The sequence below is a fragment of the Elaeis guineensis genome, chromosome 5, assembly GCF_000442705.2.
Source record: "Elaeis guineensis isolate ETL-2024a chromosome 5, EG11, whole genome shotgun sequence".
Taxonomy (NCBI): domain Eukaryota; kingdom Viridiplantae; phylum Streptophyta; class Magnoliopsida; order Arecales; family Arecaceae; genus Elaeis; species Elaeis guineensis.
In genome coordinates this window covers 2,037,089-2,054,607 of record NC_025997.2, presented here as the reverse complement: position 1 = coordinate 2,054,607, position 17,519 = coordinate 2,037,089, and the positions used below count along the sequence as shown (strand labels likewise).

At 41.4% G+C, this 17,519-nt stretch overlaps 1 protein-coding gene across 3 annotated transcripts; it reads left to right on the top strand.

Moving 5' to 3' along the window:
• The first annotated feature begins 5,566 nt into the window (after window positions 1–5,566).
• LOC105044354 (uncharacterized) lies at window positions 5,567–16,316 on the top strand. Of its 3 annotated transcripts, XM_073257113.1 has the most exons (16): window positions 5,567–5,732; window positions 5,854–5,943; window positions 6,296–6,418; window positions 6,502–6,669; window positions 6,751–6,837; window positions 6,979–7,118; window positions 11,025–11,573; window positions 11,666–11,791; window positions 11,912–12,151; window positions 12,245–12,349; window positions 12,449–12,649; window positions 14,537–15,511; window positions 15,635–15,697; window positions 15,865–15,935; window positions 16,065–16,179; window positions 16,259–16,316. In XM_073257113.1, exons 1-12 carry the CDS (start codon window positions 5,712–5,714, stop codon window positions 15,315–15,317), a joined length of 2,631 nt encoding a protein of 876 aa, XP_073113214.1. In that variant the 5' UTR covers window positions 5,567–5,711; the 3' UTR covers window positions 15,318–15,511; window positions 15,635–15,697; window positions 15,865–15,935; window positions 16,065–16,179; window positions 16,259–16,316. The 3 variants fall into 3 exon arrangements, with proteins under 3 accessions (XP_073113214.1, XP_010920515.1, XP_010920514.1); XM_010922213.4 differs by having other exon boundaries at window positions 16,091–16,316; XM_010922212.4 differs by having other exon boundaries at window positions 16,065–16,316.
• Window positions 16,317–17,519: the final 1,203 nt, after the last annotated feature.

The following is a 17,519-nucleotide window of genomic DNA, read 5'->3' as shown; positions in this document are numbered from 1 at the left end:
CCTTTCAATACTACAAGATGCAGCAGGAAAAAAGAAGAAACAAAACAAAAGAAAAACAATCAAAATACGTGGATCAGCCACAAAAGGGCTCGCCTCCACGGGGCATGCAAACTTCACTATGAAAAAGAAATTTTATAAGAGGAGACCTCACTCTCAACCCTTGTACACTCAATTCTCTCTCACCTGAAGTTTCCCTCACAAAAGCTCTCTCTCTCTTGGAGACCCCCCTGAACCCCTGAAGAGCCTGGCGATCGCTGTCCAGGAGCCCTGCTCCTTCTCTCACAGCAACGCTTCCGCCTCTCTCTCTCTTCTCGGGTTCGTACGGCGCTGTACGGCGAGAAACCCGAACTACTTGCCTCTCTGTTTCGTCACAGGAGCCTTTTATAGACCTTAATCACCACTTAGATCATGATTAGGACTCCTTAATCAACCCAAATCACGTCCCAGACCGTCGGATCAAGATCGGGAGCCCCCTGGGCCCTTAGATCGCACTCCGATCCACGGAATAGTATCGTGGATCGCGAGAAACGCGTGGGAAACGCCCATGCGGTCCACAGGCCCCGCCGTGGACCGCCCGGTCCACGGTGGATCGGGGCAAGGGGCCAGTAGGGCCGGCAGGGCTTGGGCCGGCCCGCGCACGCGGGCCTGGGCCGCACGCCCGCCTGGGCTGCGGGCCTGGGTCGCGCGTCCCGCACTGGCCTGGGTTGCGCGTCCCGCGTGCCGCCACCTGCGGCCATGCCGCTGCCGCCCGCCGCCGGTCGCCGGCAGTCCTCCATCGCCTCGATTCTCGTGTCGACTTCAAAAGCTTGTATCTCCTCCATCCGAGCTCCGTTTCGGGTGATCTTGATCTCGTTGGACTCCATTTTTCGCCGCGAACCTCGCTGTGGGCTCAATGTGGACTGAATCTCGAGGCATCAAATCCTAACAATCTTCATCTCGACTCGATATTCGATCTCCTCCAAACTCTGAGAGCTTCTGGATCTCCTCGCCCCTATGCCCTGGGACAATCGCCTGCTGATCATGGATGGACAAACATAGAAGTCGAGCCAAGTTGCTCGATACCATCTCCGTCGTATGCTGTGCTCCTCCTGACCTGAGACCTGTTCAGGGCATCATCCTGTGACAATAGGAATCTCACCTTGCGACGTCGCCTCTCGTCCTCCCGAGTCTCCTGTCTCGTGCCCGATCCGCCTCCTGGAGCTCCACCTTGCTCTGGGCTCCACCTGGCTCCCGAAGCTCCACCTCGCACTGGGCTCCTCGCCAGGTAATAATGTCTTCTGCTCTTCTTCTTCCCCTCCAGCACAATCATATCGCCGCATAGCACCCTCAGGATTCCTCCACCAGCTACCATCTTGTAGCCTCTCGAATCTAGTCTGCTAAGTGAGATAAGATTCCACCTGAAATCGGGTATGTATCGGACCTCCTCCAATTTCTTCACTGCACCGTCATGTGTCCTCCAGCTGACCGTCCCAATGCCTCTGATCGCACAGCTTGATCCATCCGGCAGATATACAGTGCCCTCACTATTCTTCAGGGAGTCAAACTGCTCCTCTCTGCAACACACATGATAGGGGCATGCAGAATCTAATATCCACTGCTGGAAAGAAGTAGATACCTCGTCAAATATCTCCAGGACATCTCCATCTGAATCGCTGCCGGCCGTCACTACAGCAGCCACCGTTCGATTTTTCAATTGAGGGCAATCTCTGGCTAGATGCCCCAACTCCTCACACCGGTAACACCTAGTTTTGCTCAAGTCCCTCCTGGACTTAGACCGCCCTCGTTGCGATCTCCTGTCGCTCCGTCTACCGCCTCCTGCTCCTCCAGAAGCCACCAAAGCTGAGCTACCGCCACCTGAGCTTGAAGCTGGGTTCTCCCTCCTGAGAACCTCGTTCTGGAGTATCGCCGCGGTGACCTCGTCCATCTTGATAGTGCTCTTCCCACTAGAAGAGCAGTCACCAAGAACTCGTACAAAGGGGGAAGCGACGCCAGCAAAACCAGCACCCTGGTCTTCTTCTCAACGTTCCCGCCAACGCTGAGAAGGTTGGTGAGGATCTTCTGGAAGTGGCTCAGATGCTCCTGCACGCTCTGTCCCTCAGTCATCCGCAGTTGGTAAAACTGCCTCCAGAGGAAAAGAGTGTTGGTGAGAGACTTCGCCATGTACAACTCCTCGAGCTTCGACCACAGCACCGTCGGGGAAGTCTCGCTCAGCACATGGATCACCACCTCATCCGTCAGGTACATGCGGATGGTACTCACCGCCTGCATCTGTAGCTATTTTCAATCCCGCACCTCCATGGTGGTCGGTTTCTTATCGCACAAGAGAGCATCGATCAACCCCTGTTGGATGAGCACGTCATTCACCCTTGCCTGCCACAAGGAGAAATTGCTCTTACCATCGAACTTGTTGATCTCCATCTTGATTGTTCCTGTTTTCTCCATCTTCAGTCTTGCTCACCACCACTGCAATCTGCATCCTTGTACCGCCTTACTCTGATACCACTTATTGGGTGGATGTCTGGCCAGGACACCACCTCTCAAGATCCTTTCAGTATCACGCGATGCAGCAAGAAGAAAGAAAAAACAAAAAAAAAGAAAAACAATCAAAATACGTAGATCAGCCACAAAAGGGCTCACCTCCACGGGGCATGCAAACTTCACTATGAAAAAAAAAATTTATAAGGGGAGACCTCTCCCTCAACCCTTGTACACCCAATTCTCTCTCACCTGAAGTTCCCCTCACAAAAGCTCTCTCTCTCTTGGAGACCCCCCTGAACCCCTGAAGAGCCTGGCGACCGCTGTCCAGGAGCCCTGCTCCTTCTCTCACAGCAATGCTTCCGCCTCTCTCTTTCTTCTCGGGTTCGTACGACGCTGTACGGTGAGAAACCCGAACCACTTGCCTCTCTATTTCGTCACAGGAGCCTTTTATAGACCTTAATCACGACTTAGATCATGATTAGGACTCCTTAATCAACCCCTGTGTCTTTAGATCGCGCTCCAGTCCATGGAATAGTACCGTGGACCGCGAGAAATGCGTGGAAAATGCCCATGCGGTCCACAGGCCCCGTCGTGGACCGCCCAGTCCACGGTGGACCGGGGCAAGGGGCCAGCAGGGCCGGCAGGGCCTGGGCCGGCCCGCGTGCGTGGGCTTGGGCCGCGCCTGCGCGCGGGCCTACGCGCGCCTGGGCCGCGGGCCTGGGTCGCGCGTCCCGCACGCCGCTGCCGCCCGCCACCGATCGCCGGCGGTCCTCTACCGCCTCGATTCTCGTACCGACTTCAAAAGCTCGTATCTCCTCCATCCGAGCTCTGTTTCGGGTGATCTTGATCTCGTTGGACTCCGTTTTTCGCCGCGAACCTCACTGTGGGCTGAATCTCAAGGCGTCAAATCCTAATAGTATCAATTTCTCCGATCGAGCCCAATCGTGATGACCTTGTTTCTTTAAAAAAAAAAAACTTTAAGACACGAGTCTTGCTAAACCGGCACAAAATGTTTCCTCCTCAACTAATGGCTAAATTTATTAATTTATTTATTTTAAATAATAATTATAACATAGATACTTCCCATGATATTATAAAACAAGCATCTTGAATGATGAATCATGATGCCTCATCTCAACACTCATAAAATGATATTATAGTAGAAGGTATTATCTTGGTACGGTATGAGATATTAACGGAATTAGTCATTAGCTGGTTGGATTATTTTGTCCAGTTCATTTGAAATCAAGTCTTAAATGTCTTTTTTTTTTTTTTTTTTCTAAGAAAAAAAATGGTTTGGAATTCGGTTGGAAGAAAGGGACAAATATGTCAAAATTTCAATTAATTAATCAGGATAACTTTCGCATGTCTCCTTTTCTTTTGCTTCATTTTTTTTTTTTTCTATCTCTTCACCTTCTTCTCTTCTTTTGGTAACCTCAAAAGCATAGGCACCTGATATGCACATGCAATTCTTGGTGCTTGATATAAAAAAGCAAATAGACTGTCTAGAAAATTTGCAACAATTTGACTGTAATAAATCATGAGAAATAAATATTAATCCTTGAAACCGTGAAGAATAAATTTTGAATCTTTTCTATCTAGTTTAAATCTTTGTTTTTAGGATACATGCCATGGAAGGTCACTTACGATAAGTTTCATACATTATAGGTTCACATAGTTCAAGATATCAATATTAAATATCAACCCTGTTAGACGGAACCTGCAATCGTCTTTTTGTATGTATGTGCTACAATGGGGGAGGCCAAGCCTCCTCTGCAATTGCACCCATTTTAATAGATAAAAGTCACATTGGATTATTCAAAAAATAACATAGTCCCTTGTCAAAAATATTAATAGAGTCCACATGTTCAACATATGGTTTCACCACGTCCATGCCACCTAATCCAAACTATCATATTTTGAGAAATAAGTTACAAAAAGAGATAGATTGAAAAATAAGTATTTAAAAAATAATATTTGAAAAAAAATCCCCGCATATATCATAGGAAAGACTTTGGGTTTAGCTTTACAACTAATGTCTAACCCTAAAGCCTCCTCTGCAATTGCAAATCACGCAAAACTGGAAACACCCCCTCATTTATTTATTTTTTTTTCTTTCGTTCATGCATTAGATTCAAGTTTCCATGCTAACGCACTCTTACACGTAATGCACATATCAGATTTCAGTAAATCTATAATGAATAATTGCAAAACTATGTATGCTTCATCTTTAATGAAAGATCCATTACATAAGTTTAGATCAAATACAATCTACAAAGGAAATCTTTACCCTGGTATCATACCCACCATACTGCTCCATAATTAAAATACCGCAACCTAGTCCTCTTTTTCCTTACAATCATAATTACATAATTATTATAATTTCTTGACTGCTGGGTGGTTAGAACTTTAATTGTATCACCCCTGGCAGCAACACTTGGACATTTCACCTTTGCAATATCCATTAGATTGCTTGGCAATCTAGGATGCTAATTACAAACAAGACGTGCGAGTCCAATTTGCTACCATGTTGCCTTCCTTTTTTTTCCCCTTCCGATCATAGTTACATTACATTATAGTTTCATTCCTTCTAGTTTGTCAGAACTTATCCTTATCTGGATCAACCCTACGAGCAAGGACGGACCTTTTACCTTTGCAATATCCATTGGATGGCCTAGCAAACCGTGATGCTCTTTGCAAGTCCTACTTCTACTACGTTGCCTCCTCTTCATCAAAATTAGAAAAAAGGGGCATTATGTTTGACATATTTGAATGTCATGTTGGAAGGATTTTTTTTTGTCTGAGAACTTAGATTATTGGAATGGACACCGCATCAGGTACCATGCTGTTGATATGCTTAACAAACTTTAGTTGGATTAAGGCTATGGCCTAATAGGCCTCTCCGTCGGCCCGTAGTTTTGTACAGTCTGAACGCCGAACAGCGAAGCCCAAGCAGGTGCATATAAAACCCAATAGTGGAACCCTAGCCCCAGAGGAAGGCCACAGATTGGCACTTAGTACCGTTTTCGTAATTTTTGACTTGGAGTCAGGGCCTTTTCGTACGGCGAAAGATAAATAAGCGATCGCCCCACCCCCCTCAAGACCGTGTTGGACCCCCTCGATAGGCTTCCGCAAGAAACCCTCGCAGCGGAAGAGTCCCAGGCGCGTTGGCGCGACGCCCCCTCTCCTTCCTCGTGCCGAAGCCGTTCCAGTTCTTCGCAAAACCCTAGAGGATGTCGGGCGGATTCTTCCGGGTGAGCGGAACCCTCTACCGTATCCTATTCATCCTTCGATCTCTTTCGCCGCCTTAGTTTGGTTGGCTTGCGATCTAGCGATGGGTTAGGGTTTTAACGGTTTTCTTGGCGTTGATTTTAGGGAACCTCGGCGGATCAGGACTCTCGCTTCTCCAACAAGCAAGCGAAGCTTTTGAAGACACAAAAATTCGCATCGGAGCTCGATCACGTGGTCAGTGCGTCGATTCCACTCACGGATTTTCATCTTTTGATTTCCTATCGCGTTCGTCCGTTATCTACTATATAATTGACTGAATTTTCCGTGAGGACTCTAGGGTTTTTGCACAATAGGATGAGTGGGAAATTACTGCCAGCATCGCACGTTTTTCTTTGTAAATTCTAGAATTTTCAGTACAATCTATTTTTTTTAATTCTTAAATATTCAAGGGAAAGGCGGGCAACAGCCCATCAGATCAAACCAGAGCGTTTATGGTTTGGTAGGAGATCGAAGTCGTGAAAAGAGCGCCTTTTTTCCGTTTTATTTTCGGGAACTGAATTTTGATTATTTTACACTCAACGCGTAGGTGGATATGACGAAGGTACAGATGGACGTCATAAGGCCATGGATCGCAACCAGGGTCACAGAGCTCCTTGGATTTGAAGACGAAGTCCTCATTAACTTTGTTTATGGACTTCTGGATGGCAAGGTATATATCATCACTTGTTTGCTCTTTAGCTGATCCACATTCATCTAAAATTATGATTAACTGTAATCGAATTTATCAAACAGGAGGTGGACGGGAAACAGATGCAGATCCAGCTTACTGGGTTCATGGAGAAAAATACCGGGAAGTTCATGAAGGAGCTCTGGGGTCTGCTGCTCAGTGCTCAGAATAATGCCAGTGGGGTTCCTCAGCAGTTTTTGGATGCCAAGAAAGAGGAAACAGATAAGAGAAAGGTTTCTCTAAATTCTCAGGATGAAGTTGTTGTTTTTGTTGTGCTGTTCTGTCCTGGACTATCTAAGTGTCATTTTTTGTAGGCGGAGACTGATAGAATTGCTCAGGAAATTCAAAAGAGAAAAGAGAAAGAGGGAAGAGAGTTAGAACAAGAGAAACAGAGGAGGATGGTAACTTTAACTTGTCTGAGCAAGTGTTCTTGTTGTTTAATTGAGGAATCTATTTGTTTGACTTGTGTTTGTCTCTATGCCATTCAGCTAGCTTCTCCGATTATTTGGGTTCATATCCTTCTTTACCTCAAACTACTGTAGGACGGGGCAGCTGACAAGTCGAGGCCTTCTACTGCTGTTTTGGGTTCAGTTTCCAAGCGATCACCAAGAAGGGGTTCTAGTGTTCACCCTGAGGACGATAGAGAAGTGGACACTGGGCATCATTCAAGATCAAAAAGCCAGTAAGCAGCCACATGCCTTCTTTCAACCTCCCTCCCCTCTTTTTATTCATAGGAGGCACAAGTGCATGTCATGTTTAATAAGTGATCTGATCACACTTACTGTTGTTTAGGTTAAATTCTTCACGACCTTGCATGCAATTAGCTGATCTTAATGTAGTCATATGAACTTCTTTTTTCCTCCTAAGATGTATAAAGATTTTGATCATTAATGTTTCCATTGCAAGTGGTCAACATTTAAGCATTTAAGTTCTATGTTTATAGATATGGCTGGACATCATACTGAAGCATTGAGTAGTCTTTCCAACTACTTACAATTGTTTTCAGATGATTCCCCCCCACCTGCCTGCCAAACCTCCTTTTTCCTCCCCCACCTGTTTTTCCAACATACATGAACATGAAAATGGTTACAAGAAACTTTACCCTTCTAGTCATAGTTATCGCTATTATTATTTAGGCTGAGGTCAATGCTCTTAATATGGCTAAGATCTTGGTTTGTACTGGTTGGCTGATATGAGGTGTTTCAGAAATCAACCCAAATACACCTGATGATATAAATTGATATCTCCTGAAACTTATGTTAATTTGATCAGGCATATTGTCCAAGATATTTTATTTGCGTTCATTAATGTATTATGGGTTGATGATAGAAATCAAAATCAAAGACAGCTTTGGATTCAGCATTTTAGGTATTGCTCTGGTCAGATCATGAGGAGAGAAGGTAGGGACTGTGAGCGATGGCCATGATTGTTGGTCGGAGTCTAAAACCGTGGAGGAAGACCAGCCAGATCTGGTTCTTGGCATGGTGTTGGGCATGAAAATTGATTGATTCAGTTTCATTTCCTTTTTTTTTCGGGGAGGGGGGGGGGGTGCAGAAAGGTAGATGATAATGAGGTGAGTAGAAGAAAGGTGGGTGGGTTCACAGTATGGACGGTGGTGAAATAGGAGAAGGGCTCAATGGAGAAGGGAACAAAAGGTGGAAGTCAAGGGAAGAGATGGTTCTTCAAGCTAAGTGAGGTGATTTTGGATGGTCTGATGAGAAAGGGAGATGAGCTAGCCATGGATGGTGGTGGTGGGGATTGGATTGGAGGAAAGGGAGGGGAACGGTAGCAGAATTAGTCTTCTTAGAAAGAAAGTTAATTCTTTTTTTCCTTGTCCTGGCTGAATTTTTTCTGATTTCTTGATATTTCACTCACTAGACATCATTCTTGATAATGGAAATTTCGACTTTTCGAAATTATTCCTACCCTCGATCTTGGCTGTTACAAGCTGATGTCTTGATTATATCGGTATCAGGAATCCACTAAGATAATCAAGATATCCAGATTTAAAGCCTTAAGACGGAAGGTGGAGAATGGAGGAGGGCAGGTAGATATTAGCAGAAAAACATTGTTAAAGAAGGCTAATAGAATGACCGAGAATATTTTTGGCTAGTGAGGTTGCTATATAGAACTAATAACTTTCATCTTGGTTCCTACTTCTGAGCATATGTGATCATGGATAGTTTGGGAACAATTAACAAATAGAGTAGAGCAGAAAAATGGAAATAAGATTTAATTAAAATGCTTTCCTGATAGATAGAGAAGGGAAAATAATTTTAAAATAGAAAAAGATGATCTGACGGTTTCCTTGAGAGAGAGAAAGAGAGTAAAAGGTTTTGTGCATATAATCTGGTTGATCACTTTATTGATTGAGGATGATAGGGCTCCCAGGCATGCGTAGACTGAGATAGAGTAAAGAGTTCTAAAATCATGATTAGTCACTAAATATCTGAACTTATAATAAAAGATATGTTGAATGATATCTTCTGATTGCGGTGAAAAGCAGAAACATCTGCATTTATTTGTTATGTTTTTCAGTTCTATCATTCATTAGATTACCAAAATTTGCCATCTACTAATGGCAAACTAGATTCTTGTTTGTCATGGGATGTGATGTTAGCGTATTGACAAATTCTTATCGTTAAAACTTTCCATTGATTTGTTGATATATTTGGATTAAATTGAAATGACTAGATTGGTTTTTTATGGTTTATGTTTAAATCTTGTTAACTAAATGACGTCTGTCCCATTTAATCTTTTACTAAGTTCCAAGATGATACTGTTAACTGAGAATCACTTCTGAAAAATGAATACAAGTCGAACCATATTCTTTCTTTTGCTTCCATCATCCATGATCCCCTCCGTCCATCTGCCCTGTTTCCACTTCATGTGGAATAATGAAAGTTGGGAAATAAAAGAAGGTTGTATTTTGTCCTATGTGTCATGGATGATATGTAGTGTTTGGAACACACATTTTTTCCATGCAGGAGTTTTAATTGCCTACAATATAAAAAGATAATTCATATGTTAGCTTTGGAGGTTTAGGCTAGCGTCTTAGTTCGAAACAAGTTGCTACTACTTGATGTGCTTATAGAAACCTTTTGTTGCCCAACTTATTCTTATGCCATTATATTTTTCTAATTCCACTTGTAATAGAGTATTGCTGATTATGTAGTACTCAATATTCGCCATCTTGGTATTGGATCTCATACTGTTACCATCCTATTATAGTGTCGGTATGTATAAGATAGCATACTGAGTGCCAGTATCATATGAGACAACATAGTGGTTCGGTACCGGTATGGTGTAGTACCGAGTGGTAAGGCAAGTCTTGGTAATACTTGCTCTGTGTTGTAATGACTGTGGCTGCGCACTATGTGTATGCATATCTTTCTCTTGCCTGTTGATGAGTTGTGCATAGAAGATGTTTCATGTACTCTTTTTTCTACTTTTCTTTTGAGAATTGCTATTATTTTGTCTATGTGTAGTGCTTCATCATTTTGACATGTACCATTGACGTGGATAGAACTGTTTGGCATGTTTTAGTTGATATATTAAGTGTGGCGGAGCCATTATGTTGTTGCCTACTTAAGTATATCTAGTAAATCTTTTTCCGCATGTAGGCATTTTCCACCATTTATTGTTACTTATGCTTTTCACCAATTTTTCTCTGAGGTAAAGATTGGTTTAGTATTTGTTGGTTCTGAATTGGGACATAAATTGGTTGGCTTTCTGATTATATATATCTCTCATTAATGAATAATACGAAGCCTGAAGTGCTTGTTATGGATTTGTTTGTTGCATAGGCTAGTTTTTTTCCCATAAACTAAATTATCCCTTTCTTTTTGCACTCTTTATCTTTATGTTCAAATGATCATTCCCCATCTTACCATTCATGCCCTTTCGTTGATTTGATTTTTTAATGTTATGCTTATATTATTATGGCTATTATTACTAGTAGCTAATATAGTTGTTAACATGTTACTTTTATTTTCCCTCCAGGCGGACACCTTCACCAAGTAGATCATTCAGCAAGTCATTTTTGAAATCTGGGAGCTAGTCAAAGTTCCTTTTTTTAATTCCCTATCAGTTTTAGGCTATCTTCATATTAGTGTTTTTAGTAACCTATCCTATGGAAAGATGACTCACAAAAATTATTTGAACATGACAATGGCAGATATTTGAGTAGTTCTAGCATCTATTGCATATCATGACTTTGCAATATGAGATGTTTGGCTATTATGGCCCACAATGTGAAGCCTGCCTAATCAATTTCTTGATGGCTAGCCATGAAAATGGACCAAAATTATCAAAAAAATCCTCTCTAGCATCCGGTGCATACTTCATGAAATTTGTCAATTCATGTTCTGGGAAGTGTTTTTTATAATTATGATTATTGGTTCTGTTCTGTAAAAGAATAAAGCGTTTTGAAATGATATGATTTCCTTTTTTGATGATTCAATATTAGCTTAGCAAGCTTTTATCTTTTATGTACATTATAATTTTTTTATCTTTTATGTACATTATAATTTACTATTGCCTTGATTATTTTGTTTAAACGTAATTCACAAATGGCTCTTTCATTCAGGGAAGGACGTAAATCAAGCAGTGTATCTGTATCATCTCAGTCACAAAGGTATTCAGTTTCTCCTAAGAAGCAGCATCGTTCACCACCCAGACGGTCTGTATCTTCTGAGAGGCGATACAGATCTCCACCTCGACGTTCCATTTCTCCTCGCCGTATGCATTCACCACGGTATGCTCGATCACCTTTAAGACAAAGATCACCTCATAGTAGGCGAAGATCTGTTTCACTCTTCAGGCATCGGTCTCCTTCTCCTGTCCGGCGGAGATCTCCTTATGCACGAAGAAGATCTCCATCATATGCACGGCGCAGATCTCCTTCTCCCTTCCGTCGTAGGTCTCCAGTTCGAGTTCGCAGGAGATCACCTTCTCCCTCTCGTCGTAGGTCCCCTATCCGACGCAGGTCTTTGTCACCAGCAAGGCGCAGGTCTCCCTCTCCTTTTAGGAGGAGATCACCCCCACCTAGGTCTCCAAAACACCGAAGGAGGTCACCTTTGTGTTCACCTAGAAGGCGTGTCAGGGATTATGAAACTACTTCACGGTCAAGAAAGAGGTTCTGATGCATATTGTTTACTGCTTTGTTTGGATTAGCTGTGGTAATGTACTTGCACACATTGCATGTCTGATGTGGTAGTATTTGTGCAGGAGCCGCAGTCCATATAGGAGCTGGAGTCCATCATATCCATCTCGTAGGAGTTCGAGCAGGGAGATTGATAACCATGTTGATGGCATTGACTCCAAACGTTATCGTGATGGATACACATCTCAGAGGTAGTTCTTATTTTCTTCCGTGTCATTCAGGTCGTCTTCCTTCTGGTATTTTGCTGACAGGGAATACGTAAATCTTTGTGTTACATTGGTTCTAATCACACATCTCCCAATCTCTCATAGGTCTCATGAAAAGAGGTCACCTGTTCGTCATGCTGTGGATAGGGCAGTGGCTGAACGCCATGCCTCAGGACGCAAGGTTTCAGAATCACGTCGACTTCCAATTTCTTCAAGGTCTCCCAAACGTGATTCAAGAAATCAAAATGACGTTCATAATAGGGAGCATGGGGTAACTTCAGACGAATCTCCAAATCAGTCAGAGTCACCATCCTATTTGCGAAGAATACGCCCAAGAGAAAATAGGTCTTGTGTCTCTTATAATTCATGTGGTGTGAATGTCTAGTGCTTATTCTCCTTTCCTCTACTAATTAAATTATATTTGGTTTTCCTTAAAAGATCTCGTAGCCTTTCTGAGAGTCCTGTTATACAAACTAGAAGACAGATGCCTCGTCGTGACACTCCAGAAATAAATAGAGAAAGAGAACAACCCAGTTATGGCAGGTCAAACTTAGTTTTACAATCTCTTGCTGAACTTCCAAATTTTTCAAGTTCCATTATTCTCATATTGATTATACTTTGCATGGACATTCTAATTTTTAGGGAGGATGCTTATCATAGGGCTGATTCCTTTAGCAAGAAAAGAAGAGACTCACCTGCTTATGTGAAGCAGAAGAATTCCCATGCCAAGGACTTAAGTCCAGAAGAGTATTCTTCTGAAAAATTGGCGGATGACTACTCTCCAGCTTCCGAAGGTCAAGCTGTTTATTTGGAAAATAGAAAGAAGGAACGTGAGGAAAAGAGGTGATCACAACCTCTCAGCCTCCTCCATCTCTCTACTCATTTATCCATTTTATTCTTTGTTTATTAGTGTGGCAGTCGATCCATGCATCCCATTCTGCTTTCCTCCTCATCACTGCATTCTGATATATGCATGCACGCATGCTTCATTTTCTTTATCATGCAACAGGCTGTTGGGAAATTGATTCAAGTAAAATAACATATTTCAGCCTTTGTTTTTGTTTTTTTTTTTCCCTTTTTTAGGTAAAGACCCTTTGTTTTTGTAGAGTAATAAGTTTTACACACTTTGAGAGCTCATAGATCTTGTACCAACAATGGTGTACTTCCAGAGATCTAGACCTTCATTTTTTGTTTCATTTTTGACATTTATTGACAACTTAAATGGGGAAGGGTCAGTAAAGGGAAACTGTATGGTTGACTTGAAGTTCCTATTTATGAATGTGTATTGGTCAACCTGTTCTGATTGATGTCTTTAAATTGTTTGCAAATAACTTGCAGTTGCTTTCATGCCTGGAGAAAAGATATTCTAGCAAGGTCAGCCGTCTTGGTATTGGACCTGTACTGGTACCATTCTATTACAGGGTCGGTATGCGGTATAGTATGGTATGGTGAGACATGCCACATGTCAGTATGTATGGTATGAGATTGTGTACTGGTTTGGTACCGATACAGTTCGGTATGCCAGTATAGTATGGTATTGGTCGGTATGGCAAACCTTGGTTTCTAGCTTTGTAGAGGAACTTAGGTTGCTAGTGTTAAGATGGTGGGATACTACTAGGAGCACTTTTTGACACAAACTCTTGCTGATTAATCTAATTTGATTTCTGATCAAGAGCTGCAAATTTAAAAGAAAAGTAAGATTTTATCTGACTACCTTTGAGATTGGCATCCAGTCTACAGCAGTTGATTCTGTTCTTGTTGATTTTTTTTGGTCTCTTGTTATGCAGTATTGCAGTCTATACCAGTAACTTACAACTCCGACTTAATGAAATCCATATGAAATTAAGGAAACATCAATGCATGGAATCTGCATTTATTGCATGGTTAGGAGCAGCTAGAGGTGCATGTGGAAGATATGGTCCTTTAACTTGAAGAAATCTAAGGTTCAGAGTAAGCAGGTGTCACAGCATCTGCTAGTTGTAGACAATGTTACATGGACTTCTTACAAGTATCGGGTGCTGCTATGTGTCTAAGCATCCTATCCCTCTATTCTGTAATCTTTTTTTTTTTCTTGCAGACATATACAAAAGTGTTTTACCAATAACCATTTCTAAGTGTGGGTGTGGGTATGTGAGGATCAATTAAAGGGTCTGAATAACATTTAACATACACATGGTTATGAAACATGGTTCTTGTATGTAGTTCACATGGTATTAGGCAAATTTTTTTGGGGAAGCTTGCATTGGGGAACTTATTAGAGTGTGCCTTTGTTGCTGCTACACAAGCAAGCTCTTCAATCGTAGCTGCCTGCCTGAATTCAAGCTCTCTCAGAAGTTTTCCCGCTACTGGTGCGAGATACTTCGGTAGTTAAAATGGAAAAAGTGGGTTCATGTGGAAGCAGTGGGGCTCCCTGCAACTTTATCAAGAGGGAGTCTTTTCTCCTAATTTTATTCTCATCATACATTCTTCTTTCTTCACATTCATTTTCAGAAATTGCAGCCATCTTGAAAGTGTTCACTGTTGTAGAGAGCAGTAATAAAATCCTTTTGGTTTGTACTTGACACATCTCCTACTCTATATTGAATGCATTACACTGATCCCTTTGATAATTGAGAGGTCTATATATCCGACTTATTTTTGCTATAGTTGTGCTAGTATCTAGTACTCTTGTGAACTGTAGGATATGTATGCACTAACATTTGGTAATGATTTTGGCATTTTGTTTGGCAGTGAAGAAGATCTTCCTGGAAGGCATAAACAACTAGTATTACAATCACTGGGAGAAATAGAATATGGTCCTGGAAGAATAGTAGATGAAAGCTATTCGCCGGATATTGCTTATGATAGAGCGCGTTCGGCTAAGAAACATTCTAGAGACGCATCCTCTTCAGAGGAGAGGGTATCCAATGAGCATGCAGTGAAGAGCATCTGTGGAGATGCTTATGCAGTTAAAGCTGAGAAACAATCACTTTCAAAAAGTGATGAATATATAGAATCACGTTATGCAACAGAATCTGATAAAAAGTTCAAAAGAAAGGCGGACCAGAGCAACCATTTGGATACCCATGATTCTGATTCTGAAGAAATTGATGCACATGGATACCAGGAGATGGAAAAGCAAAGGCGCAAAAAGTCTCATAAAAGAGATTTAGATGGCAGTTCTGAGTCCGATTCTCAGATAGATGACAAGAAGGAGGCCAAGAGGAGAAGGAAAGACGGGAAAAGGCTACGGAAGGAGGAGAGACGTCGCAGGCGTGAAGAGAGGCATCGCAGAAAGTTAGAACGTCGTGCAGGCAAGCGCAAAGTGAAATCTGTGGATACTGTTACTCCCCCTTCAGATTTGGAGAAAAATTATCATGATGCTGATGAATCAGATGGTGATGGTGCCATAAGAAAGCATCCTCATCCAGGTGATGCAGAAGAAACAGAGTCAGAGCAGAAGAAGCTTGAGATCGAGCTGCGAGAAAAGGCCCTTGAATCTCTCAGAGCAAAGAAGGCTATCAATCATTAAATTAGGATATCTGAGTTTTGTTATTTACTATGCATTCATATGTTCTGTAGAATGAGATATTCACCATAAGGTGTTAGCATATCCTTTTATATAGCAGACTGTTTGATGGAACCTGTGTTTATTCTGGCAGCTGAAGTGGATAAATGAGGATTCCTGAGCTGTATTTTGTGGCATCCTAGCTGCTAGATTTTCTGGTAATGTTTGCCCTAACTTTGTTTGGATGATTTTATTGTCTTGTAGGTGTTCCAATTACTTGGAAAAAGAGCCGACAATTTGTTTGTTTATAGCTAATATCTGGTAATTGGTACTCTTCCTAGGATTTCATATGGTGATCATTGTATTGCAAGTTTAGTACATTTCCAGTTGAAAACTCTTACAAGGTATCACAGGAACCATCATCTATGTAATTTTTTTCTAGTTAAGACTTAGAATGTTGACGTTGTTGAAGAAAACAACATTAGCAGATATTATATCTGCAAGATTAAAGTTGCTGGCTATTTCCTGTAGTTGAGGTTGAAACTAAAGCAGTTTTGTGGTTGACTGTTAGATGAGAATATTTTCAAGTAAGACTTGGTAGAGCTGGCAATGTGCAGAGCCACCTTTAGAACCTCAAATCAGGTGAAATGTTGCACATGCTTTATGGTTTTCCACAGAAAGATCTAGCAACTATGATAAAAGCTATGCTTAATGTAATTAATGTGATTAGCTACATTTTTTTTTTTGGTTTAACCTCTGGATGATTGGCAGCTGGACTCGTTTTGGGGACTTCATAGATATGCATCGGGGTGCTATAAGCTTCCATCTCATCATAGCTTCATTGTCGTGCCAAGCTGATAATTCCCTTTGTGGAAGTCGTCCCACTGTATGTATATGTGCTGTAAGAATATATATTATGTTTTATATATTTCATTTTCAAAATTGATACAGTTGCAACTTGACAGCTAGTACATGTAAAATCGTACTCTACATCCAGTTATTGCAAGTAAGATTTTGGGGAAAGCTACTTGAGCATAATTTAGTATGCATTCATCATTTTAATTCTTGATATGATTCTCTTTCTATTACAGTCATGCTAAGATAGTGATTCTGAGCAGTTGACTTGAAATTACTGGCTAATGTGGGGAAAGCAACGTTAGAGCTCTTGTTGCTCCATCAAGTATGTTATAATACTGTTTCATGACCAAACATATTAGGTCGATTTATGGTGTCACTTTTGCTTTTCTTTTGAACACAGAGACCTATGTGAATGCGCAGACTTATAATCTTAATTTTACCGAGAAATTTTTGAATGGCTGAATTTTAAATCGTCTTTGTCATGCACAAAATTACATGTTTGAAGCCAATATTGCCGAGCTATTATTCTGACAAGGCCAATTACTTTGTAATTAATCTTCTTGTTTGATTTTTGAGGGCAAAAAAATATTTTTACTGGTTTTTGTGGTTTGAATAAGTATTTCAATTGCATTATTATAGCTTAATATTGGGTGAAGCTCTAATATGATTAATTCTTGTACTGTTCTCCTTCTGATTATGCTGCATACTTTATTTCCTACTGTGAGCATGAATTTTTGTTTTGTTTATATGCTCACAAGTCTTTTCTGTTTTGGATTTACCATGTATTCTGCAAATTAGTGGTTAATTGTTGTATTATAGAGTCCTCTGTTCATCTTGGAAAAGAGAAAAAGCCTAGCCATTCAGCATGAATCCCTGAGTTGTAGCATGTTTGCATGGTAGACTTGGCAATGCATGGTGTCTATATATTGCTAAGTTATTAAACTATAAGAAAATGCTAAGAATGGCTGCTGAAAATATGAAGCTTATTAGTAGAGGAAGGTGGTAAATTGTTCTGCTTTATTGACACATCTGAAAGCTTGATTATTATCATGGTGACAACTTGTCTGAATCATCGAGAGACTCTAATTTATGTTGAGCATCTTTTCAAGAACTTTCTTCTTCCGTCTAGGGTCATTAAAAAAGAAAAAAATTACCGAAATTTGTGGTTTGAGGCCACAATTTCCCGAACTGATTTAGCCAACACCAGTTCCCTTTTTCTCTTACGGGAGCTGCCTATATATTCCAGTTATATTCATCATCCACCTTGTCAGCATCGTGTGATGTTCGTGGAGTAACATTGTGTTGTATCGTCTGCAACAAGTGGATGTTCTGGGCATTAATGGTCATTAGCTGAACCCAAGATTTAGA

Bases quoted from the DNA above. Each gene is read 5' to 3' on its own strand.
- LOC105044354 (XM_010922213.4), top strand. From the start codon at position 5,712: ATGTCGGGCGGATTCTTCCGG. The intron at 5,733-5,853 runs GTGAGCGGAACC...CGTTGATTTTAG, and splicing joins TGTCGGGCGGATTCTTCCGG to GGAACCTCGGCGGATCAGGA. The intron at 6,838-6,978 runs GTAACTTTAACT...AAACTACTGTAG, and splicing joins AAGAGAAACAGAGGAGGATG to GACGGGGCAGCTGACAAGTC.